General features: G+C 23.6%; 1 protein-coding gene across 10 annotated transcripts in view; it reads left to right on the forward strand.

Annotated features, from left to right (window-relative positions):
- The first annotated feature begins 2,415 nt into the window (after positions 1 to 2,415).
- The window catches only part of LOC129614318 (sodium/hydrogen exchanger 6), a 37,682-nt gene continuing 12,460 nt past the window's right edge, over positions 2,416 to 27,637 (forward strand). For all 10 annotated transcript variants that reach the window (XR_008697371.1, XM_055528863.1, XM_055528866.1 and 7 more), the window contains exons 1-4: positions 2,416 to 3,665; positions 26,421 to 26,545; positions 26,741 to 26,929; positions 27,325 to 27,614. Coding sequence is in view for 9 of the 10 variants with exons in the window: in XM_055528863.1 (XP_055384838.1) it covers positions 3,200 to 3,665; positions 26,421 to 26,545; positions 26,741 to 26,929; positions 27,325 to 27,614 (1,070 nt within the window). In the remaining variant the exon portion in view is untranslated. The remainder of the gene's footprint in view (positions 3,666 to 26,420; positions 26,546 to 26,740; positions 26,930 to 27,324; positions 27,615 to 27,637) is intronic.

Below are 27,637 nucleotides of genomic sequence, written 5' to 3' on the forward strand. Positions count from 1 at the left end.
ACGGCATAATCAAACATATTGGGTTTGAAAAAGAAGTCTAAATTTAAACTTATAAAAATTTTATCTCTTCTTGAAGTGTATAATATTTTGATATTTGATTGAAAAAACTGTAATATATTACAAACATACTATGCTTATTAAAAAACAGTACTTGAAAAACAAGAAATTGCGAAAGAAGAAATGGGAGGTAAATCGTAATTTGTAGGAAAATAACTTGTTACATTGGTACCGACACCGATTTTATATATTATATAGTTTATGTAAGTTATATATGTAAAGGTATTCATGCACGTTATCAATATCACTTGTTAATACTTATTGATATTTTTTCAATATCAAGCTAAAATCTGTCAAAATGAAAATTCATAATTGCTTGTTAATATAGAGATCACATGTTTCAAAAAAGTGGTTAAAATTAAATTCGAAAATTAAGCTTGCATACTTAAAGCAAATTTACTATATTTTCCTTTTTAAAAACTTGACATTATTTAAAATATTTAGTAATCAAAAAGTGACAGAAACACAAACAAAAAATAAATTTTTGTTTATATAAACTGGAAAATACGTATTTAAAAAATTTATTGTGAATGAATTGATATAATTGTATATTGTCAAAAAATTGTGTTTACGAATTTATATTCAAAAGAAAATGTCAAAATATATCTATGAATTTTTTATAATGATGAGAAGTGAGAGTAACTGCTTCTCTCACCTGAACTTCTTTCAGAGATAATTTCCCTTTGAAAACGTTTTATTGTCATAAACTCATGCAAAATTATTATTAATTTGGCTACAGTGTCGATACAGCTTTTTTTTATATATTTGCAATGAATGCGTATTTGCAAATGTAGTTATTCTATATCTTATAAAACAAAAATAATTACGATTATGACAATAGCATATAATAAAATCTGACAACGTTAATTCAAAATATTTAAAATTTAGATCAATTTAAAAACTTATAAGTTTAATCAAAATAATTAATTTATCGATAAAAAAAATTTACTGGAAATAAAATTAAATAAGCGGTTAAAAAAATGAAGTTGTTAAAAAACAGTAGTAAAGAAATAAAGCATTCAATCTTCAATTACCCTAAGATAGTTTTATCTTTACGGAATTCATGGAAAAAAACAAATTGAAATTCAGCAAATTGAATAAAAATTTTTAATATATTTTCAGTCATTTACAGATTTATTTTCTCATTTTTATCTCTTTTATGTGTGTCTTAAATGAATCCGCTAATAATAATAAAATTAACGCTTGAAAATGCCGTGTCCAGTGTTCCCACTCGGTAAAAACAAAATGTATCCAATTTCGAGAAAAAAATGTATCCAAAATGTATCCAACCTCGTAAAATAGCATTATTATAATAAGTCGTCTTATTTTGTACAAATTAACCCATAATTAATATTAATTTGCTTTATTCCACAATATGAGTTTTGTTTTTTATAGTAAATTCTTTAAGAAATCACAAACAACTTCTATTATATTTTAAATGTGAAAGTTAAGGTCAGAAAAAACATATGCATATATGCCTTCTGTAGTTGTTGAACTATGCGGTAAAGACGATTGACCATGAAAACGGACAAATTTTAAAAAATATGTACACCCAATGCATTTTCTATTACATCTAGCTAACATTAAAATATTTTTGGTACGTTCTTGTATAAATGTGCTAAATTTGAATACAGGAAGAGGCAGTTAATAAAGCATCTTTTTTACTTTCTTGTAAAAAATTCGGAAACGTGCTTAGTTTAGCAAATAACATTTATTGAAGATAAAGCAACTTCGCGATTTAATATTAGCAGCATTTCAACTGTTTTGTAATATTTATTTAGTGTTTGAAAAAAAATGTATCCATATTTCAGCAAAATTTTAAAATGTAGCCAATTTCGGCATTTTAGCAGATTTGAGTATCTTTGTATCCAAGTTCAAATTTAAAGCAAAAATGTATCCAAATGGATACAATTGTATCCAAGTGGGAACGCTGGCCGTGTCATATAATTTTAAAGAAAACCTTACAAATATTATTGTGAATGAAAGAAGAATAATGTTTAGCAACAAATTCCCTCAATGTACAATTCTAAACAAAATATTTATATAGCTGAGAAAATAACGCTTAATCCCATAAAAATTGAATAGGAAAAAAAAAAAATCTTAAATTTTTTTCATTTGTTTTGATTCGGTCTCCTTTTTATTCCACATTCTTCTAATAACAAAAAAAATTTCTCCGCATTTCTCCAATTAATATTTGAGAATTTGATGAGCTTTGTTTGAGTGCATAAAATTGAATTTTTCAAATATTTGTGTTTTGCTTTTGCGTGTTATTTTTTTTTTTTCTTTCTAAAAATTTCTTTCTCAACTCTAGAAAATATTCTCTCCCGTTTATTCTTTTTAAAACGTCTAGTCAGCAGTTTGTCAATTGTCATTGTCACCGTATCATAAATTTATTAAAGAACGATGAGTTGTGCAATCTTGGATTGGTTGGAATAGTTATTAAAAGCAGAAAAAAAAACTGTGAATCCGGAATAAAGAAAGTTATTCAAAAAATTTGGAAAAAAAAAAAAAAATTTTATAAATTTTATTGGAATTTTTATAATAAATACAAATTGTAATCATTTCGGCGATATTTACCAAGTGATTCATTGCAAAAAAAAAAAAAAAACTTTTTTTGGTGGCTTTTTAAAGTGCAAGCACAAATATAAATTATTTTGAAAAATCAATTTTGTATGTAAACTTGCTGCAATCCAAGAAGAAAGAAAGAAGAAAAACAAAAAAATTATTTATAAAATTTTTTTATTTTAGTAGCTTTTTTTCCTTTCATTATTCTAAAAATATAAAATTAATAAAAAAATGTGCGTAGTTATAAAGAAAACCTTTTGAAATACACACAAGTTTTTCACAAAAGAAAAAATTTTAAAATTTAAAAGAAATTGAAAATAATCTAAGTAGGAATAGAAAATACTTGAATATTTTTTACAAATTTAATAAATTGAAATACTTTAAAATTTCGAATATCAATTAAGAATTTAAAGGCGAAAAAAATTTATTAAAATATCACTTATATCATCATAATCATCATCATTATAATAATCATCATCTATGGGTACATAAGCAAAAATATATCTTATTTAATATCTAATATTTGAAAAAGAAAATCTACATATGTGGAAAAAATAGAAGAAGATAGAAAAGAAAAATGACAGAAATAAATAAATTATTAATAGACAATAAAAATTTAATACAGTATAGAACTAGAAACGCTGGATGTAAAATGTTAAATAGTAGAAGCAACAACAGAAGCAGCAGCAGTAGTAGTGGTACAAGTTTTACTACTAACAATAAACAAAATAACTATAATATTGGATTAAATGATATTTATTATCATTCAAAACAACAACAAAGGATTAAATCCACCACTTTGATAACAACATTTAAATATTGGATTTTTACAATAGTTTATTTTAATATTAATTTAATAAAATTATGTAATGGTACATCAACTGATATTGCATTGGATGCAAAAGCAAATCTAACACATAGAATTGATAGTTTAAATTTATTAGTTTATACATTTTTATTAACATTAACTGTATTAACAATATGGTTATTTAAACATCGAAGAGTATGGTGGTTACATGAAACAGGATTGGCTGTTATATATGGTATGTTTTCTCATACATAACTATGTATTAAATTTATGTTTAATCGATAAATTTATTTATTACCACATATTATTTTTATCATATTTTTTTTTTAGTATACATATATCTACTTAAATATCTCATTAAAACTCAACACGTCTATTTTAACATGTATATGTTACCTATGTCTATTTGAAGAATTATATGTGTAGAATTGGGGATAGATAAAGAAAATTACCAATCAATTTTTATAGATTAAAATCCTTATGCTTGTTTATTCTTACGTGGCTTCTCTTAATACGTGGTATACATAGTGATAAAGGATGAATAATTTTTATTTTAATAGGTAGATAGATTTATCTATTTACTTATACACTCATCAAAAAATTTTCTTTTAAGTGGAATTAAAATTAGATTGATTATGAGTATAAGATTGAGCTGGGTATTATTATGCTGATTTAAATTATATTTCAAATATAATTTGAGTTAGGCAGCTATTTAACTGCATGTCTTAACTGAACCTGTGTATGTGGATGTTTCTTCATTGTTTAGTTAATATAATATATATAGCATGTAGTAGTAAGATGAATAAGTAAATTTCTGTTTATTATTTAGAAAACTAAGCTGATTTATCTAAATTATTTGATTTATAACAAAATATAATCTTGCTCCATAATGCTAGGAGGGGATACATCTCCGAAATTTTTTGATTTTTTTTTAATAATTATCCTTCTGCTTTGTCGGAATTAACAGAATGCTGATACTTTTGCAAAATCTGCAAAAATCCTGATACTTTTCTGCAAATTCATATAAAATGAGAGTTTAATTTGCCTTTATAGAAATAAGAACTGTAATGGAATGCGAAGTGTAAGAAGTTAATTAATTTTTTATTAACCAATCCCATTCATGTAGAGAAAGTTTTTATTTATTTCATAGATATAAAAAAGAAGCAAAGAAATTAACAAATTCTTTACCATTTTTTACTAATTTTTTTTTAATAAATAAGTGTAAATAATTATTTACTACCCAGATTTTAAGTAAGGCTGTTGTCTAATTAATTTCAATGTAAAAATGTCTTTCAAATTTTCAAAAATTTATTAAATTTTAATTTCTAACACTTTAATTTGTATAACAAATACAATATGAAAACCAGTTTTTAATTAAAAACATATTGACATACTCCCATAGTCATATAGCTCGGAAGGTAGGTAGGTAGGTAGGTTTGTTTTTATATTTTATCTACTAAATTTTCTACTTATTTCTAGTATTTTTTCGATTTGCAGCTGTTCAACTTTGAATAAATTTTATTGTTATAAGTATATAGATTTATAAAAAATAACACTTAGACTAAAGATGGAAATTTATTTCCATTATTACTTATATTTTGTTTTGCTTAAAAAAAAAATAAAAGGGGGAATTACTTGCTTATTACTTACTTATATCTTTTTCAAGTTTATTGTTTTCATAATGGCTTGATGTACAATATGATTTCTTGTTGAAGTACGAGCATATTTATGGGTGAATAAATAACTTGTTTTTCCCGGTTATTTTGTTTTTTTTTTTTGACGATCAGCTGCACAATGTATTGATTTATTGAGTTTGTTTTGTTATAAAATAATAATTAAGAACGTATGTTTCTGATGATTTATGTATTTATATATATGCTCTATATATTCAATTGTAAAATTTAGGCGAAAATCTAGTAAATTAGGGTAAAAATTAATAGAATTTTATAATTTTTATTGGAAATTTATGTTAAAACAAAATTTATTGCATATTCATTTTGAATTCGAGAGCAATATTATGCATGCTATTGTGGTAATATTCTATATATGTATGTATTTCCAAGCTAAACTCAATTACAGAATAAAATATATTGACAGTAATTTTAATATTTCCTAGTCCACAGTTTCTTAATACAAAAATCTAGTTAATTTATTTTAAAATAAGTATAAGATAACAGTATACTAAAGTAGTTTCCTATCTATTAACTTCAATAATCTAAAATAAAAATATATATATTACTTATGTATTTAATTAATTCTAGCCATCTAATCTAGCCATCTAATTTCAACTCTCTAATGAGATAAAATTTTAAAAATATAAAGTGAGTAATGTGAACTTAAGTAGGAAATTGCAATTTGTTTACTTATTGAAATTTATTTCAAAAATTTAATTTATTGTGATAAATTAGTATAAAACTAGCAAAGATTCCTTGTTATCAGTATCACGCATACGTTCTAAATGGCATTCAGAGGTAGAGAGGCTTAAACATGCTAATAATTTAGTATAATTAAATTTTTTAATATAATAATTGCAAGTAAATTAATACTTAGATAAGTGAAATGGCTTCATTTATGCTATTTTAAGTATTAATAAATTATTTACTTAGCAATTATAACCTAGTGGAGGAATTAGATTTTCTTTGATAAGAATAAAATATTAAAGTGGCTGCTTCTTAATTAAACATATTAACAGTTTTACATTGATAAAATCATAAAATTGTAACTAGGTTATAGGGCTTATGTAGGGTACTATTAAATACACTATAGTAAAATAGATAGGTAACAGAATAATTTTATCAACCGTACTTACTTATTATTATTAATTTTAACATTAAAATTTGTGAGCTTATCAGAGAAATATATAGAGAAATTAAAAATTATTTAAAAAAATGTAAGTACTTAAGTGCAGAATTATTTTTTGGAAATTTTAAAAAAAAATAAAGTGCTTTATTCTTTTGATAACAATTATTTTTGTTACTTTACTAACTTTTATTTAAAAAGCTAAACAATTGTGAGCGCAACAGTCCCACTTGTAATTGTTACCCATAAAATTATCTTTTAATTGTACTACTTTCTTTATTTTATCTATGTATTTTTTTTTATTGAAATGAACACAAATATTATTACAATAATTTGCCCATATACTTACTTATGTAAATTTATATTTTCTTATTTAATGTCTATGTAATTTAATTTAATTTTAGTGTATACCATTAATATCTTTTACAATTTAATAACAGTAAACTTATAATGAATATGGAAAATAAGTACAAATCTTTCAGGCTAGTAAATAAATATTTTGCTTATATACATATGTGTGTATGTATGAGCGGGCTTTTACAAATATACATTCATATGAATACAAAATTTTATCAATATACTTCAGTAAATATCTTGTGTTAAAAGTATTTTTCACACTCTTATCATTTTAATATTAAATTGAACAGAATATAGGGTGTTTCAGGAATGGGTGTACTTACTAATTTTTAAAAAATAATTGTAAAAATTAAATTAAATAAAAAAATTATCCTGATATAAAAATGATTTAATATTGTACTCTGCTGAGCTATTTCAAGAAATAATTTTGAATTCGTTGAATTAATTATTGAAGTTCTTATCAGTGAGCTCTTACTATATAACGCCTTTCGATAGCTGTATACGTTACGGTATAACAATAATTTTTTCAATACTTAAATATAATTAAAATATTTTAAGCCAAAAATGACTCAGCCATTGTTTTATAAAATGTTCTTTAACATTTTTTTTTAAATAAGTCCAATATTTGTGTTCAAAAAATTCAAAAACTAAAATCGAAAGTCAAGGAAGCTTATTATGTTTAAAAATATTCTATTTAACTAATGTACATCTTTGTTATTAATAAACTTTAGTTAATTTCTTCTGATTATAGTCAAATAATTATCGAGTATATGGGGCATTTGGTACTAATTTGTGTTATTCTTAAAGATTCGGAAAAAAATTTATGCTACTAATTCCAAGACATCCCAACACTACATTAGTAGAACGGATAGAAAAATACTCTTGTAATTGAAGGAAATGCCTAAAACAAATAATATGGCAAGACTGAGATTTTGGTCATTTCCGTATTTAATTTTTTCTAAAATGTTTACAAAAAAATTTAGTCATTATTAATTCAATTTGTTTTTGAAGATGACAGATTAATATTTTGAGAAAGAGTGCGATATTGAAAAATTTGAAGTCTTATTGGAAAAATAATCTATTTAATGCAAAAAATTAAAATCTTGTTTTAAAAATAAATAAAATGTTAGTCGAATAAGTGAGATACTACATAATACGATATATTCTTACGATATTAATCTTTATCCATATGTAATGTAAGGTAAAGACTCCTATTATTGACATATTTTCCGATAATCCTTAGATTTTCACATAAAATTAAATTATTTCGTATGCCTTTAGTTAATTTTACAGAAACAATAGTAGTTTTAGTCATTTAGTGCACTTATTGGTAGAAAATCTCTTATATATATGTATATATATATACAATGTTATGTCAATTAATGTAATGTCTACATGTAGTTTGTATATGTACATATTTACATAAATAAATATTTATATAAGTACACCTAACTTATTGTTTGTCAAATAGGATTTATCTATGTATACTTAATATATATATATGTATTTAATATATATATAATAGATTATAATAATAATTGTAAATATTTATATATATATAAAGTGTTTAATTGATTTTTGGCGTCAAAAATCCCAAGGACATAAAATTATCAGGTATTATATTATTATAAATAATATAAGTAAAGGATATAAAGTACGTATAAATTTAAATAAGAGTGAGAATAAGCATAAGAATATTTTATTGTGTGCTCTAAATAATATATAATTAAAGTATATATATATATATATACGTATTCAATAATATAAGTGCATTAATACTGTTATACATTTAAGTACTCGTGTAGATCTGTATTACGTCCATTGTACAATATTACATTTTATTTAATTAAATGAAATTCTCTATTGAGTTAAAAAAATGTTATTTTTTTGTTTCAATCTGATATCAAATTTAGCCATTATTAAAATTTAATATTAAAAAATTAAAATATTAAGTAATTGAAATAACTAATGTCGGAAATTAAAAAAAAACAAGGACTATTAATTTATTAAAATGCTTTTGATGTGGCATGGTTTTCGTTGCCCCGAAAAAACAACTTGTAAATTTTGATAAGAAATCTGAAAATTTCCGGTGTTTTTAATATGGCAATTATTTTTGTATAGACTAATATTAAAGCAGGGAAATTGTTGTTACTCATATTGTTGTTAGTCATATATAAGTACTCATTTCTCTAATTGAATATAGGAAGCTTGTGTATCAAATCACAGATCGACTTGTTTTCTTATAGTTTACATTTAATAAGTAGGTGTTTTGGTTTTTCTTTCACATCTAAGTATAGAATTGATGCCATTTCATTGTGCTCAAAGAATATCACAACAATGGATTTTCGAATTATAAGTAATTTGATTACATCCAGAAGCTCATACTACTTACGGGTTCCGGTTTGCATATTCAAGAATAAGTAATAAAAAATTTATTTATTTTATTTGTTGTTCTTGATATCATATTATTTTTCCTTAACTTTAAAAAAAAATGACTACTTTAAAAAGAAAATCTAATTTTCATTTATGATGAACCATTTACAGTACTTGTAATCCATGAACTATAAATAGATATTTGATTAAAAACAGATGATGATGGACGTTTTGATTGTGCTGCCAAACCTATATACAATTAAATTAGATTATATTGTATGATTCTTTTTAACAAATAATTAATATAATACTTACCGCATGAACAACCCTTATTGTAATTACCACATAATTTACCATTATATACAAATGGAGCACCTTGATCACCAGGACAAAGATCTTTTGCTCCAGTTCGATCACCAGCACAGAATGTTGTTTTAAATGAAGTTTTTGGTTTAAGTTTTGAACATTCACTTGGTGACAGTGCAGTTAAATTAACTGTTTGTAAATATTCTGGTGGATCAGATTTTGGTTCTGTTACACCAAATCCACTAACAATACCGATAGCTTTAACTGGAACTGGTGTTGTACAAATATCAATTACTGTTATACCATATGTACTCATATCGGTTGAACTTAATGGTGTTGTAAAACGAAGTATTGCAAGATTTGCTTCATATGTTTCCTTATTAAATTTAGGATGTTGAACTATAGATGCAATTGTTAATTTCGTTCCACCTTGATTTAATTGTGTTGATCCAACTAATACATTAACATCTGATGGTGATAAAGTATTAATGCAAGTGGCTGTTGTCAATACACCATTCTATTTTATTTTAAGTATGAAAGAATTAAAAAGAATTTACTCATTACTTATCATGTTTGCTACAACTTTGTCATATGTAACTCAAAATTTCCATATTTGAGAAAATTAAATGTTAAAGTTTTAGACTTAGTAAGTTTTCCTAAAAATTGTTATCGACAATTTTCGAAGTTAGAAAATTTACGTTTTTGCACAAAAAAAAAAGAATTTTTTGTGCAAAAACGTCAAAAGTATTTCTGTATTGTTACTGTCACTGCAAATGTCACTGTTGCAACAGTGGTATTTATAAAATTGATATATGTTTCAAATTAAAGAACACTAGATTTTGCATTCTTATAGGATTAATGTTACTAAGTCTGTTACTATTTATAATAATTATTAAATCTTACCGCGGAAACAACTACTCCGGAACATGTAACCTTTGGGCAAATAACAGCAGCTTGATATCCAAAACCATCTATACTGGTTACATTTGTACCATTTGAAATTGCATTATTCTCCTGAATGAAATATGCTAAACTAATTAATAATGAAATATAAATTTTATTCATTTTCGGAGTAAGCCACTTAAACAAAATATGTATATATGTATATGTAGATTCGGAGCCACTGATATTTTTGTGGTGTTCTTTTGTACTTTATACAAAATTGACTAAAATTTTTTCTTTATAAATTCTTAAATTTATAAAATAAATTTTAAAGTTTTTCATTGTTAAATTGAATAAAGGTAGGCTATTGTTATATTAGAAAGTAACAATAGATAGTTTTGTTTTTTTATTGATTTTAAATAAGTAAATTATTTATTTTTATAGTAACATAATTATTTTTTTAAAAGCTGATCAAATAATTCTATTTTTTATTTTCATTATATTTTATTTTAGTTGTTAACAAATCATAAATTCTTGTTATTTATTAATAATATTGTTAAATTTCTCAGGAATATTAACAATTATTATTTAGATATGAAAATCTTTAATTAATAAAAAACAAAAATAAATATGTGTATTATATAAGTATACATACATGTATTTAAACATGTTGAAAAACAAAAGACGAGACTTTTTCTATTGTGTTAGAAACTGTCAAAATTCTCAGGTTTCGATATTTTGTGTACAAAATATAATTTTATTCAAGGACGACATACTTTTTTTTTGACAGCATCATATTTAAAAATGTGATAGGTATAATGACGTTATAATTTAATAAGCGTCTAATGTTTATTGCGTCAGTTTTATATTGTTGCCAATGTTAATCAATTTTTAAATTCGAATATTCGAATGTTTTTTTTTTTTCGTTTGAAAGTCGCGACGCGCAATTCATATTTCATTCATATTTTTTCTCATTTATGAAGATTTCGTTTTCATTTTTATTTTTTATATAGAGCTTCAGAGATTTAGTATATTTAATATATTCAGTATAATGTACTTAATCAGAGATTCAGTATATTTAATTGATTTGTATTCATTTTTAAACAAAAAATGTTCGGATCTAAAAATTCATGTTAACGCTCAGATAACGCGAGTGTTCGATTTTTTGATTCAGATTTTAGAGCTTATATATTTGGAAAATTACTAAATGACAGAATATGTTCATAAATATTATCCTTATTGTGTACGTTTTTAAAACTAGAGCTTTCAGATTAATATAATTTTTTCAATCTGATCAGACCGTGCTCTAACGACTCTGAATTTGATCAGATTCTGTTCTCTGAGCAACAAAAATGAAAACGCTTAATAGACGTAGCGAATTTGAAATAGAATTAAAGTGGACTCTTTCAAGAATCATCTTGTTTATAAGTATGTAAGTATAACTACTTACAATGTATGTTGTAAAAGGACTACTTAATTATTATTGATAATTATTTATTTATAGCCGAAGAACATTGTACGTATATGTACACATCCTTTCCTAATGTACATTTGTTCATCAGTGATTCTTAGAATATTTTGATATAAGTATATACTCAAATATTTGTTATATACATGCATAATGTACTCTTAAGAAACTTATTCACACATGATAAGTAGTATGTAAAGTTTAATTATACTTTTTTTTATATGTTTACTTCACAGATGCTATTACAATTATTTCAAATATAAATACGAGTATAACATCTATGCATGTATAAGAATATTAAGATGTTAATTTGTAAATCTAATTAATTGCAGTAGCTATATTACATTACATATAAGTATGTTATGCATATAGAGATTTTGTATACATCCTTAATGTTATATCTAAGAATCATATATAAGAGGAATGGAACTATAAGTAAGGAGTAAATATACACAAACATTTTAAGTATAACATTATTACTTAATTTATTTTTGCAATAAACATTCTTTAATGTGTCTTTCATATTTTTTTTGTCTGTCATTCATATTATATATAGACTTAAGTATAGCATACAAAAATACTCTAAATAACGAGTATATACGTATATATGTATGTTTTTTTTGGCAAAGCAAAATGATATAAGTATTACTGAGCCATTATACTTATTCCCGGAAATTTAATGAAAAAAATCCATATAAAATGAAATTTATGAATGAAGTGTCTTTAATAATGTATGAGTTTTCATATATTAATGTTTAAAGTATATAGTCGAATGAGAGAGAAGAACAATATTTTATTATAATCAACTTTTATAGATTTTTCTTTAATAGATCAACCTTTGCAAATTTCGATTTTAATCTCGAAATTACTCACTGCATCTTAAAACTCATAAATCGGATTTCAGTGCACGCTTAAATCAATGATACAAAAAAAAAACAAGCAGTTTATTAATATTTTTATTTTAATTATGGGATTATTGCTTAATTATAAAAAATCCTAATTGATAATTATTAGAAATTAATAAATTCATGTAAAGAAAAACCCAGAATTTTATTGAAATTAGTCACATAATAATGAAAAAAAATTCTTAGAGTGTTTTAAGTATACTTAGATTTCTTTTTTCGATAAAATTTAAAATAAATTTTTAAAATTCGGATTTTAAAATTGTTAAGCCTGTTCTGGTAACAGTATAAATTACTTTAGCTTAAGAATCATCGGAGAATTTGTACGAATTATTGATATATGTTGGTTATTGACAAAAAGGGCTAAAAATTTCTGAAAAGCAACCACTAAATATGTATTTAAACCAAATAACATTATGATTTATTAGCTGTCATTTATGATATATTATATAGCAATTAAAATTTTGCACTGGTTTGTGTGCGTAAGAGAATATTTTATTTTATTTTACGCCGATGCACAGTTGCATGAAAATTTGTATTGTTTTTACGATCTCGTATTATATGCATTTCGTTTCATTCAGCTGATTGATTAAAATAACACTTAAAAATCACGTTTTTATTTGAAAAATTTCTTTGTAAACCTATATTAAAAAAGTGTTATACGTTTCTAGAAATAAGTAAACAATTTTACTAAATGCAATTTTTTTAATAGATGTTTGTGTTTTAAATCTATTACAATAATAATATTAAATAATTACTTTATTAATAAATGGCGTCAAGAATATAAGGAACAATAAGTAAATAGGTATTAAAAAAATATAATAAATATTTTAATATAACAATTCGCACATATGATTTTAGCTACATTTTAAAATCAATTTTACCGTATAACGTAATAGAATCTAGTCGAATTTATGTGATATATTTTTTGGTATTTCCTTTTACGTGATTGCCTCACAAGTTATATAAAGAAAAAAAATTTAAAATGTTCTTTTAAAAAATTTAAGCTTTGTATATATTATAAATCACTTTCTCTTATTTGGACTCAATTACAAATTTGTATTCATAAAACACAAGCACAAAGAAAGCGAATATTCAAATACCGTAAATAAAATAAGTATTAATTTCAAAATACAAAAAGCTAGAAATATAAGGTGCGACTTATAGTACGAGGTATGCATAAATAAAGTAATACTTAACTATGAATATTCAAAACACAAAGTGTCCTTCTAAAGTATGACAATATGTATAAGCACACATAATTATACAAGTATATATAAACTTTTTTTTGTCCTTCTATAGGTTCCTAATATGTGATTAGAAATAAAAAGTTTTTGACCATATCCTAATATTGAACGAACAAATACATACACATATACATAAATTTGTTACCATACTTTTATATATAGTAAGTATGTTACATACAAAGTTACAAAATTAAAATAAATGGTTTGAATATTCATGTCAATGTCTAGTAAAATTACTGTTATAATTTTTGATATTATGAAATGCTCTCTAGAGTAACATTTATTTTAGTTTATTTCAATCCTACACATATTTCATGTATTACTTATATAAAAACAAAAATGTCGTAAAATGAAATGTGCCTTAAATATGATTGAAATAATTTTTTTTTTTTTTTTGGAATATTTAAAATAAACCAATGCAATTTACATGAATGTTGCTCGTATATGTTTAGATTCCCTTGGGTAAATATTAATGGCACATTTTTAAATTAATATGAATAAGTATAGTAAAAACGCTGTGGCTCTTGTCAATTTTTTAAAATATTGTATAATTAAAATACAAAATTTGCTGGACTAGGTAGTGATTTTCTAAATTTATAATATAATTGTCAAAGTCAATGATGATATTCTTATAATAAAATTACATAACATGTAGGTGATTTTAATTATTATGCTCACTTAATTAAAGAATTAAAATTAGTGATTTGAGTAAATTCTATAAAAATTGAGTATTTTCGATATTTTCGATCTTGGCAATGCCACTTAGACCAATCATTTAGGTATAGTTCCATAATAGCTCCATAATATAGCGAATACAATATAATTTATTTAAAACATTATTATAATATTAATAACGGTACTTAATGGTACAAAAAATAAGAAAATATAATTACTGTTAGGAATTAAATTGCCATCTAATAAGATATTGCATAAATATAATAAAGTGTGTATAACAAAATTTTATTCTAATATGTTATGATCAAAACAGTTTTGACTATATTGAGGAAAATTTCTTAATAATTTTCAAAGTGTTTGGCAGAAAATATAACTGTTATATTATTAATCTGTTATATTAGTATTTTAAAAATTACTGTTATACTTATTAGTATTTTAAAAAATTCAAACACAATAATGTATATTAGTTCCATATAATTTTGCACGAAACTCACTATCACTATGTTATAAATATTCTTATACTCTTCTGTCCTAACACTGAACTGTAAAGTACCTACTCCTATAATTTGATATTTCGGAATTAATTTCAACATTATTCCAGTATTTAATATTTTATTACAAATATAATTTATTTAATTCAATCTTTTCGAATGAGAAATTTAAATTTTAACACAAATTATCAATGCTTTAAATTTAATTTTCCCAGAATTGATGTTAATTCTGGGAAAATAATATTTTGAATAATAATTGTGTATAATAATCAAAATACATTTTAAACCATAAAAAAAAAAATAAATAATAATTATTTTTAAAATAAATGTACATGTACATAAATACTGTGTTTATTTTAATAAATTATTTATAAATAAAGCAAACTTATGCATATGTATATGTATATATATATTTGTATGTGTATGAAATTTGAAATTCAAGCAAAATTGATATTCCAAAAAGTATCAAAATTCAATCTAAAAAAATTTTTAGGAGTTCAATTATTAAATTTACATTTTGATAAGTTTAAGAATAATTTGTATGAGAAAAAGCAGTAAGCAGAAAGCAAAAAAAGTTTTAATTAATTGAACTGTTATACAAATATAAAATATGTATATATACATATATGTATACCAATATGGATGTGTATTTTAAGCGTAATGAGTGATTGGTTTCAATCAGTTTCCAAATTTTACAAATAATATAAGTATTTCTTATGAATTCATTTGATGAATTAGAAATGCTTTGTAGTTTCATCAATATTATTTTATTGGAATAATTCAAGGATATTCTTATATTTTATTCCGATTATAAGTATAATTTATTACTTACTTAATATATTTTTCGAAAATTTTTTGGTGTATAAAGGGTATGAGAAGCAAAAAAAAAAAAAAATTATTTATATTTTCTTAAAAATTTTTATTGCTATTGCTGATTCATGCCTTGAATTTAAAATTATTCTAAGATCAATATTCAAATATTTATCAGCAAATATTTTATTTATTATTTTAATTTTTTTTGTTTGTGTTACTCATGAAGTTTTTGATTCTCTTAATTCTATACGCATTTTTGATGACGCTGCATTATAAAAATTTTGATAATAATTTAAAAATATTTAAAAATTAAAAAAATGTTATTCCCGGATAATTGGGTTAGTTTGCCATTTAATTTTAATTAAATATAAATTGTTAATATGTTTATGAATTGAACCTTTGTAGATAATTTACAAAATCTTATTTTCTTCTTATTTGAGCTTTAAAATGATTGTACTAAGTTGGCTTTACCCTGCCAAAACTTACCGAATTATTTTAGTAAAAATAAAAATTTAATATTTGCATAGTTTTCAGAAATACCAACTCAAAGGCCTTATAACTTGAGAAGGAGATCTCAAAAAGCCAAATGTCAATTGGTATTTTTTGCACGTCTGAATTTATTCTATCACCATGCAATTATCATAGTGTCGAATATACTGAGGGTACTGTAAAAGTTAAAGTAATTCAAAAATCTTATTCATCATTACTGCAAAATAGAAGAGTTCTCAGTTAACACTCAAAAATAAAGCAGTTCAATTAATGTCTATGACATTGCCATAAAAAAATTTTTGTTCAAGTTCAAAATTTTAGAATTTAAACTTGGAATTAAATTTCTAATTGGAAGTGCAAAAATTATTGACAATTGCTATTTTCCATCCACTAAATTTCTTAATTTCATTCAAAATGAAATCTTAAAAGCACATTAAGTAATTACCCTTGACGATGAAATTGTCTATACGAATATAACCTATATACATATATGTAAATCTGAGGTAGGGGTACATACACACATAGGTACATTAAATTCCGATTCATTCAAGTGATTGAAATACTAAACACAATAATATTAAAAATTATTTTGAAATCGATACACTAAGTATTCGTATGTATAACTAGATACTTACTTAATTGATTTTCCGAGTAATTTTCAATGTCAATAACAAAAATAAGTTAAAAAAGAATTCAAATGCTTTTATTTTCCATTAATTTTTAATTGTAAATGATTTAAAAAGAAACATTAAATTAGGAAAATTAAGTAAAGAAAATTCGAAAAAAAAATGTTTTTCTAGTTTTTCTACCCCCGAATACGCGTATACCGTACTCGTATGCTTAATTTTTATATAGTTTCACTATAATTTAATTGAATGGAACATAACATTTGTACACATATAAAATGTATTATACGTTTGTATGTAAGTAACGTTTGTTCACATATGGCTTTTTGTCATTAAATTTGAATCGATAAAACGTAGTTTTTATAGCATGTAATAAGAGTGTGTGAGATAGAAATTGAATAGATTTTTTATTGTTTTTTGTTACAATAAAAAAAATCGATTGTTTCTATTTTTATTAAATATATTTATAATTATTTTGGTTTACCAATTTAAAAAAATCGTATTTCAATACTCATTCGATTAATTTGTAAACTATCAAACCTATACTTTAATGAAAATTATATCGTTTTTTGACTATTTGCTATAAACGTATAGGTTGATTGACTAAAAAAAAATTATGGCTTTGGTTTGAATTTGGACACAAATTAGTTAATTATTTTGGAAATTGTATTATTTGCGCAAAAAATATTTTATAAATTAATAATTAATAGCAGAAAATGTTGAAATGTTTACTTCGAATTTGCCGGGAGAGAGTGGTTATGTCGGTGAAAGGAATATTCGGCCAATTTGTTTGTCCTCGTACTGAAGAACATAGAGAGGCTTGTGGAGAAAATATATAAGAAACGAGGAAAGGGAAGCGGTTCTGTTAAATAACCAACATGGAGATCTGTGGAGATGGCGTTGCACTCGGTGGTTACACAGGTGGAGGTGTCTCTGCAGTACAAGGAATATACTTTGGCTGCCCTCATTTTAATTCCTATTTCGAATTTAAAATTTTATTAAAATTTTTTTCATATACAATATCTTAGGCTCTTACCTAAATTATTTCCTAAAGAACATCTCATGTTTTTGCAGAATAGCTTTGTATGAACTAGTAAAACTTATACATTTTATATTTTATAGTATAAAATTTGTAAATCTAAAAATATTTTTCGTATTATAAGTTCAATATCATTTGGTTGGTTGACTCATAACCCTAACTGGCTGCCACCAGAATAACTTAACGTATGATAAATAAGGATAAATTAGTATACTAGAATTGATTAATGTAAATTTTGAATTTAATAACTTTGATGAGGTCATAACACTCTGCGGCCTCACAATCAACAGAATTTCAATCGGCAAAATTAAGTAGCAATTTCAGTTTGAAAAATGATTGTTCCGTTCAAGAGGTAAAAAAAAACTGCAATAACCGGTCTTGTTCTGTCTACAATTCTTTAATAAATGCATAAACCTAGCATTTTAATAATTTTGAAAAAAATAATCATTAATTCTATTCAGTTGAATTAATTGTTAAAATACAGAAGTAATAATGGCATGATTGCACCCATTAAGACAATGTTTGCTGCTGCTGCCTCTATAATAAATTTTTTTTGGCTCAATTCCAGATTCAAAGCCTATGTATTTCTTTTTTTTTGTATTGCAATTTATTATTTGAAAATTCATAAATTTTCATTTAATTTTTTTGTTAAATTTAAATTAATATTAAATAGAATATTAATTTTATTTATTGTTAAAAAATATTTGGGAAACAAAAGAAAAAAAATTTAATTTTGTCATGACATTTGTGTATTCAAATATACTTAGGTATGAGTACGAGTAATTACATGAGAATACTTATATTTTACTTTTTATTTTTACATACTTACATATATATTTTCATATTCTATTTTGAAATTTGTAAATAATTATTGTGGTTTATAATATTTCATTTCATGTTTAATATTATGTATGTAGGTAGGTACATGAGCATTAAGTATTAAAAAATATTTATAACCATGTCATATGAACGTGTATGAATAAGAATATACAAAAATTTTTAATTATATATTTTTACTAAATAAACTGTTATACTTTTATTAAATGCAGTGATGTTATTGAAATAATTTTAAAATCGGTTCACTGTTATAAAAAGTTTATGATTACGGGTCAAGCTGACACGTTAACTTCAATTGCACATCTAAGTAACTCGGGCTATTGCGTCAATTCAAATCAATTTCGTTAACTAAAAGTTGCAATCAATTTATAAAAACTTGCAAAATGTTTGATTGCTTTATTGCATGCGATCATACAGTTGCATGCGTGTTCGTTTGAATATAAAGCAATGAAATACAAATATAAGCAATCAAACAGTCGCAAAACTAAAAATTGCATATCGGCCTGAGCAGTTATCTTGTCTCAATACCTTATACTCTTGGTTGTGTTTCATAATTTTAACGAAACTTTGCAAAACTACAAAATTTCACCACTGACTGTATTTTCATACATATATACATATATGCATGTACGTGCATATGTGTGTATTTTATTGTCTTTTTCGCTTTAATATTATTTGTTTAAAGTGTGGAAATTATGAATACGTATGCATATTGCATGTAGAGTATACAAAATTAAAAGTAATTAACCCAAACATTGTTGTAGTTCTCTAAAAAATTAATTAAATAGTTGAATACAATTTTCAAACGATTTTAAATAGATTAAATAAAAATTTTAATCAAATATAACATTGCATGTTAATAATTGAATCTTTTTATTGACTTTCTGCATACATGTGCTATTCATATACAATAATTGATTTGTTTTTTTTTTTTAAATATTATGAATTTTGAACTTTTGAAAAATTGCCTGAAATAAAAGTACATATCAATATTTTAAATATCCCCTGTGTATAGATGTACTTGTTTAAATATTTATAAACTTATCCGTATAAATATGAATATGTAATTATAGTTATGTACTCTTAAGGAGTAGAAATATTGTTATTTAAAATTTAGCATTATGCATACGTATACCTATAAGTATGTATGTGCAAGACTTATTTTAATATTATAACATTTTAAAAATTTGATATAAGTCCTGAATTTCATGGAATATATGGAAAAAGTTGTCATTTTCGTTGAATTTATGATATGTTCGAAATTTTTCTTTTCGAAAATTTCAAGTGCAGTGGAGACTTAAAGCCTTGTATAATTTAAATGATTCAGATGAATGGACAATTTTAGCTTTAAAATTTATAAATTTGCAACAAATTTGTAAAAATTGCGGTTTTACTCTAACTAATTAAATTCTAGTACTTATGTACATATAATAATTTAATAAATTCAAGAAATAAATATAATAATATATGTACGTGCGCAATATACTTAAATGAAATTTTTAAAAAGATATATATATGCATATATCTCTTAAAGATGAGGAGCACTTATGTACATATATGTATGTATATATGGATATATCTCAACTGATATATATGTACATAATTACTTCTCATATGAGCGCAATTTTGCAAAAAATTAACTACAAAACGTAATATTGCAAAAATATAACTATTCTATAAAATCAAAATAGTTCGAAAATAGTTAAATTGAGCAGTTAAATTGCGCTAGGCTTTGCAAAGTCGCTATTATAGCGCAAATTAAGTAATATATATATCGTTATATACTGTGTTTATGAAATAAGCCTATACTTGAATACATTTTTGCTTACGAATTTGTAAAAGGGTTAAAATGTTTACAGTTATTATTAATATTATACCATTTAGGTACATGTGTACATTCATACATATTTATGTAAATATACACATATATACGTACATATGTATATATATTTTTCAATTATTCATAAAAGAAAAATTCATGTCGCATGTGAATAGCATTTTTAATCGTTTTATTTTTATTGCTTCGTTACATTTTTATATGACGTAAAAATTATATGCATGAAAATAATTATCTACAGAAAATAATAATAATAATAATAATAACGGTTACTATTATACAATATATGTACATACATATATGTATAAGCATAAGAATTGTTAATTATTAGCCAATAACAAAACAAATTCCTAGTACATTTGAATATCTAAAATTTTGTCAAATAATTCAAATATTTACATTGTATATTAAAATTTATTTTTGATATTAATTTTAACATTGAAAATTATAAGTAAAGTTTTTTAATTTTAAAATATTTCTAATATTTTTGGAATAATATTTTTGTATAATTTTGTGTAATTTTCCTGTTTTGTGAAGTAAATGATTTGAGTGCTTAGAGGCGGAATAGTGCCTTAATATAATTTTAATATGGAAAACTTTTTTAAGTACTTTTTTACATTTAAAGTTATGAGCACAATATGGTAGAAAATTTGTCTATAATGTGTCTTAGGCTCTCAGGGGCCCTTAAACTATTTAATATTTTCATGAATATAAGAAATTTGTGAATAATTATCATTATGACTATTTTTTAAGGCGGGATTCATTTATTATGGGAGCAGTTGAGCTACATATAACAAAACAATTCTAATATGTGCAAATAAAATCACTATTCTACTGAAATCTAAATGTCTTTTTTTAGACAGCATTCACTTACTATGGGAACAGTTGGGCTGCTTATAACAATAAAATTCTAATATGTGCAAATAAAATAATTATTCTATTGAAAACTAAATAAAGTATGCATAAGTAAAAATAATACTAGAATAAACACATGTTAAAACTACAATAGGTACTTATTTTCTATAAGTATAGAATATTTTGATAATATTATTTAAACGTGTTGATTTTAACTACAGGTTTATTGATCTCAAAACTTTCCTACATATACATACATATAAATGCCATATAAGATTGCAAAAAAAAATTTTTTGGAATTTCTATTTTTATTATTAAAAAACAAATTCTTTATATTTAAATAAATTCATTGTGTAAACAAGCATAAACCTGTTCTGCGGAAATATTCTAAATTTTCGTAATGATTAAAATGGAATAATAAATATGAAATAAACCCCATCACTTAAATGTTATTTTAATGATTTTGGCGTACTAAAAATTGATTTTTGTTTTGTGATAATCAAATTTAAACATCAGCTATTTATTACTAATTTTATAACCATTATTATATTGATTTTATTAATGAAGTTGCATATAGTAGAAATTTAATATAGTACGATAAAATATTTTACAGCACTTTATTCAGTTCTTGTATATGTTTGATAATTAGACAGAATTCTAATTTGTTGGCATGTTTGATATCAAACTTTGTTTTTATCAAACATGTCATTTTTAAAATATTGACATCGAGAACTGGGATGTGTACAAAATTTTGGGAGAGATTGAACATTTAGAACTGACTGAAAATTTAGTTACAAAATTTGACGTGAACAGACAAACAAGTTAAGAAAAACGCGGTAAATTGCAAAAATTTTCTATTGTCGGATATCGTAATTTTTATATTTAGGTCTTTTATTAAGTGTGGCATTTTAATTTTTTTGTGTTATCTTTATTATTTTTCAGTATATTAAAAATTTTAGAAAAATTTTTAAACTGAATCAAACAAAGTTACCAAATTTTATAGTGTAAATTTTGCTTCATACTTGTATGTCGAACATCATTACTTTATGACAAACGAAAAGAAGTGTTTGATGATTTGCAAACAATAATTGGTGATGTTTTTCATAGCACAATTTATCAAGCCGCAATACTTAATTAACATGTATTCTTAATTTCAAATAACAAAAAATGAATTTAATAATACAAAATTTTTGAATAAAGCAAATTGTTTTTATTTACACATATATTTCTAAAAAATCTGCCGGAAGGTCATCTCAGATAATGGCGGTATTATAAAAAAATTTTTATTTATATGAAAAATGAGTTGAATGAAATGAGTTTCAAGGGAAGATTCTCTTTTAACATAATCACAATAAAATTTTTTAATGGTGATATTTACTTGATAACTCATACATTGCACAATATTTTATAGCTTTTTTTTGCTGATTTTGTGTTATACTCGTACTGCAGCAAATATTTAATCATTTTCATTTATACATCCTATGAATGAAAATTTTATAGCTAAGCAATGCAAAATTTCAAACATTAAGAATAAAAAATCGAACAAATATTAAAAATAAGAATTATTAAAATTGAATTTCTGTTCTACTTATGTATAACACTAAATAATTATAATAAAGCGAATATATACCTTCTTAAAAGTTTTATTTATTTAATGATGTTAAAGCTATAATTTCGTTTTTTTTGAGTGCAGACAGACAGATAAGTAAATAATTATGAAAAATATCTATGTGATCTCTGAATTGAACTTAATTAAAATTAAAAACGCGATTCCTACTTGCCATAAATTTTTTAATTAGATAATTACTTAGTATTATGAATCTACTTAAGTTCTTAGTTGACTCAAATTTAAGTTTGGACCGTCACCTTCTATGTAACGCGCTCAATCAATGGTATATTCAAAACTATTTATTTATTCAAAAGGAGCTATGAAGCATCAAAACATTTGAAATTAAAATTATTGAGCCTTACAAATATCGGTGGTTTTACTGAGAAAAATACTAAAAATCTAAAAAGTAATGTTTCAAAATTAAATTAATTTGAATTTCATATTCAAGTGTTAATTGGCATTTGTAAGTTTATCTAGCCTTATTTTAGAGATAAGTTTCGGTCTTCACCCAAGGAATCTCCGCCTTCTTCCTGCCAAACCCGGACATGAGCAAAGGAGATGAGCCACCGCCTCCTCCTCTTCCTCGCCACAGCAGCTCCCGTAGAGATTGTTCCTATCCTTCATGCGTGCGGCTCATCCTCCTGGCGAGTTCGCAAATAAGACAATGACCCGTTATGACCCCTATCACAGCTCAAATATCTATCCGATGGAGAGACATCAGATTCCTGGTGCGACCCAGATCCAGCCTCATCTAAAGTTTTCTAGTTGTGTTACACTCGATTCCACTTGCCCGCCTTTGATTGGCTTGCTCAACTGTCGCATTGCGTAGCAACAGTTCGCACGTACTCAGATGCATAGCCAGTACATTAATAAATAATAAAATTAAGAATTATTAAATTTTAAAGTTGTTATTTCAAAAATAAATTCTGATTAATTTAAAATTTAATTAATTAAAATTTATAAAAATTTTAGTGTAAATACAAAAATAATAATATGAACTGCGAGTAAATATGGGCGTTATTAAGGCGCAATAGAATTTTTTATTTACTCAAATTTTGTTTTGCTAAAATACAAACTTCAATATTGCGATTAAAGCTAATCAATTTTTTTTTTATAAATAAATAAAATTTTTTGGCATGTTTCGAAAATTCTTGGAAAAATGTTTCTTATTTCTTTTTTATTCCCAATTGTATGTAATTACAAATATTAGTCTCTTCCATTCTTATCACAATTTTATCAGCCTTTTATGTATGCGTTATTCATAAGATCAGAATTCAAATGAATAATTTATATTGCACCCTTGCGTTGAAATTCTATTAACTCAAAAAAAAATTATTTTTCACAAAATCCATGAAAATATAACAAAAAAGGCTATAGTTTAAGAGCCTACAGTTCAATTGAATATGCATGATACTAAAAGTCACTGTTAAGCTTAATTATCCATATTTCGGACACAAATGGCCGATAAATATTTGAAGTTTCATTAAAATCAGAAAAATCTCATTTTCTTGAGTTAATACATTTTTGGTACAGGGATGCTGCGATATGTTAAACCATATTATTCAAAAGTTGTATATGAGTATATATTATTTGTCTAAATTTATTTACATTTATGAGTATAAAGATCTGTTTAGAATAATTTATTATTTTTGTATATAAGTATATGTATGTATATAAATAGCAAAAACAAATTACGTTAATCATTTTTGGGAAATTCCAAAGCTTTTTTTAATGTTTATTTGTGTATATAAAATGAAGATGAAAGGAGACAAAATTTAAATTTTGTTTATTATTTACGAAATAATAAACAAAAGTAGGTATTTAGTACCTTTTTATATACTTGCATCAAGTTGTTATAGGTATAATAAGTTTGTAATTTTAATATTCTTCTGTGTAGGAAATTTTAATTAAATTATATTGCTAATTTCAATAAACACATACATAAAAATTTAAAGTTTGTTTGTAATTTAGAACATTTAAAAATTATCCAAACAGTTTTAAATTTGGTTTTATAAATTTATAATGCCCCTAAAAATATGTTAATACTGTTTTCTAATTATATTAAATATTGTGTTTTCAAAGAGCTGGGATTTAAATTTTAATACCTTTCGTGTGAAAAAATTTCATTACTACAAACTTTTGTTGAAGTAAATTTGCAATTCGATTCTGTTATTGACCATTATGAGCACAAAAATTAAGGCTCTTAATAAACAAAAATGTTGTAACATTTTGTACTACCTCTTTATTTTAAGTTTTTACGCTTTTATTTCTATGAAACAGTTCCTATATTTGACCTCTAATTTGAAACTAGAAAATTTTGATCATTTTCAATTAACTTTACACTCTAGTAAATCGCTACTTACTATTCTTTTTAAATTACCATCTTGTCTTTCAAATTTGAATGAATTTTTCAAATTTTTTTGTCATTTTTAAAATTTCTTTAATAAAGGAATTTGTATTTCTTTTTGAGAAAGCTTTTTTTTCCGGAAATTTCATTATAGTTTTGCATTCTTCATTATTTCTACTCGAATTATTATTTTCTTTATTAGATTATAATAAAAGCGTTGTACTTACTTAAATCACCACTTAAAAAAACTTAAATAAAAATATATTGTTAGTTTTCGTGTAGTAAAATATATGTACATAAATTGATTTAAAATTCAAATTTTTTTTAGAAATTTGTTTAAATGAGTGCTTAATTGAATAAACACTTATTTAATTTTTACAATTATTATAAGCACATGTAGTACTAACTTTGTAGCTTAAGTAATAAATAGAGAAAAATGCAAAATAATAATTTTTTGAATCAAAAATTTTCTAAAGAAATTTATTTATGAACTAAGTAGATCTTTTTGTTTTGATATGAATTGATATTTAATTCATACTTACTAAAAATATTGAAAAGTTGCAGCCAGAATGTTTGAAATTTTTATTGTACTTTCCATTTTAATATCTGTATACTAGATATAGGCAGATTAAATAAAGCAATTCTTTATTTATTTACTAATAATAGCAGGTTCCAAATATCTCTTCTCATATATCAATATCCCATATACAATATTCCTATTGTCAAATTTAAGAATCTTATTTTTTAAGGACATATAAAAGCGGGATTTAAAAAACGTTCTAATTGATGTGATTATTAATCGAATTAAAATCAAGTATTTTATTAAATAATTCTTTACTTTTGCTTTTGTTGTGAATTTAAATCTATGACCGTAAATGAGATCGTAAAAAATTTTTTATGACCGTAATTCAATAAAATCTATAAAAATATAAAACTTACATACTATATTAAAAATATTATAATTTTATTTTATTTTTTTATTATTATAAGAATATTTTAGCAAATTGCATAATTATTTATCTATTTTTTCCAATTTAGGTCTTATTGTCGGTGCAATAATACGATATGCTGGTACAACAACACCACTTATTCATGTAGCAGTAAATCCAGATCCAGATACAAAATTTAATCAAAGTTTACCACCTGATACTTTATGGTTAAGGGTAAGTTTTTAAAATTCTCAATGATTTTTAAATTACAATCTTAAATTACAGAGAATATGAAACACAGAGCTATTCCAAATTCGATCTTTCTTCGAATTAAATATTCGCTAACTTGTTTTTTAAAATTCTTTCTTATATTTAAATTTAACTTTTACTAATTTATTTTTTTTTTTATTTTTTTGTGATTATATATAGTTTCCTGGTAAATTATCTCCTGGAACTGACGATAAACAACCAAATAAAACATATACATATTTTTTTCGTGGTCAAGTTTATGATATAGCCGAAAATGAAATTGATTTAAAGGCGACATTTGATCCAGAAATATTTTTTAATATAATTTTACCACCAATTATTTTCCATGCTGGTTACAGTTTAAAAAGGGTAAGTTTTTATTTAATGTGATTGGAGGGAGGATGTAAATAACGTAAATTATAATTAAAAATCAATAATATTGTTATATGAGAAGGACATTGTATTCGTGTTGTTCTTTTAATTAAATTCTATATAAATAATAATAAAAAAATATTTTAAAATAAAAGTAATTCAACTGGAAAAATGTTTAAAAAGATTATGATAATTTTAATCATTGAAATTAAAAACAATTATGCCTTGGATTGGAATTTTTATTAATTATTTACAACAAATGATTTAATACTTGACATGCTATAAAATTTTGCCATAATTTCTTAGTTACTTGTTGAATTTTCCAAGTCTAACTTTAATTTAGCTCTTAAATTTATTATTTTATTAATTCTTGTTTCTTTTTTATTTTGCAGAAATATTTTTTTAGAAATTTAGGTGCTATACTTACATATGCTATCATGGGAACTACTCTGTCGGCATTTACAATAGGTGCTCTGATGTACGGTTGTGTAAGGCTAATGCCAGAGACTCTTAAAAATAGCTTCACATTTTTAGATACATTGTATTTTGGTGCACTTATTTCACCGACAGATCCATTGACAATATTAGCAATTTTTCATGATATGCATGTTGATGTAAATATGTATGCACTAGTATTTGGTGAATCAGTTCTTAATGATGCTGTTGCTATTGTTTTAAGCGGGTAAGATAATATTTTTTTTTTTT

The sequence above is a fragment of the Condylostylus longicornis genome, unplaced genomic scaffold (genome assembly GCF_029603195.1).
Source record: "Condylostylus longicornis isolate FDR11 unplaced genomic scaffold, ASM2960319v2 ptg000107l, whole genome shotgun sequence".
NCBI lineage: Eukaryota > Metazoa > Arthropoda > Insecta > Diptera > Dolichopodidae > Condylostylus > Condylostylus longicornis.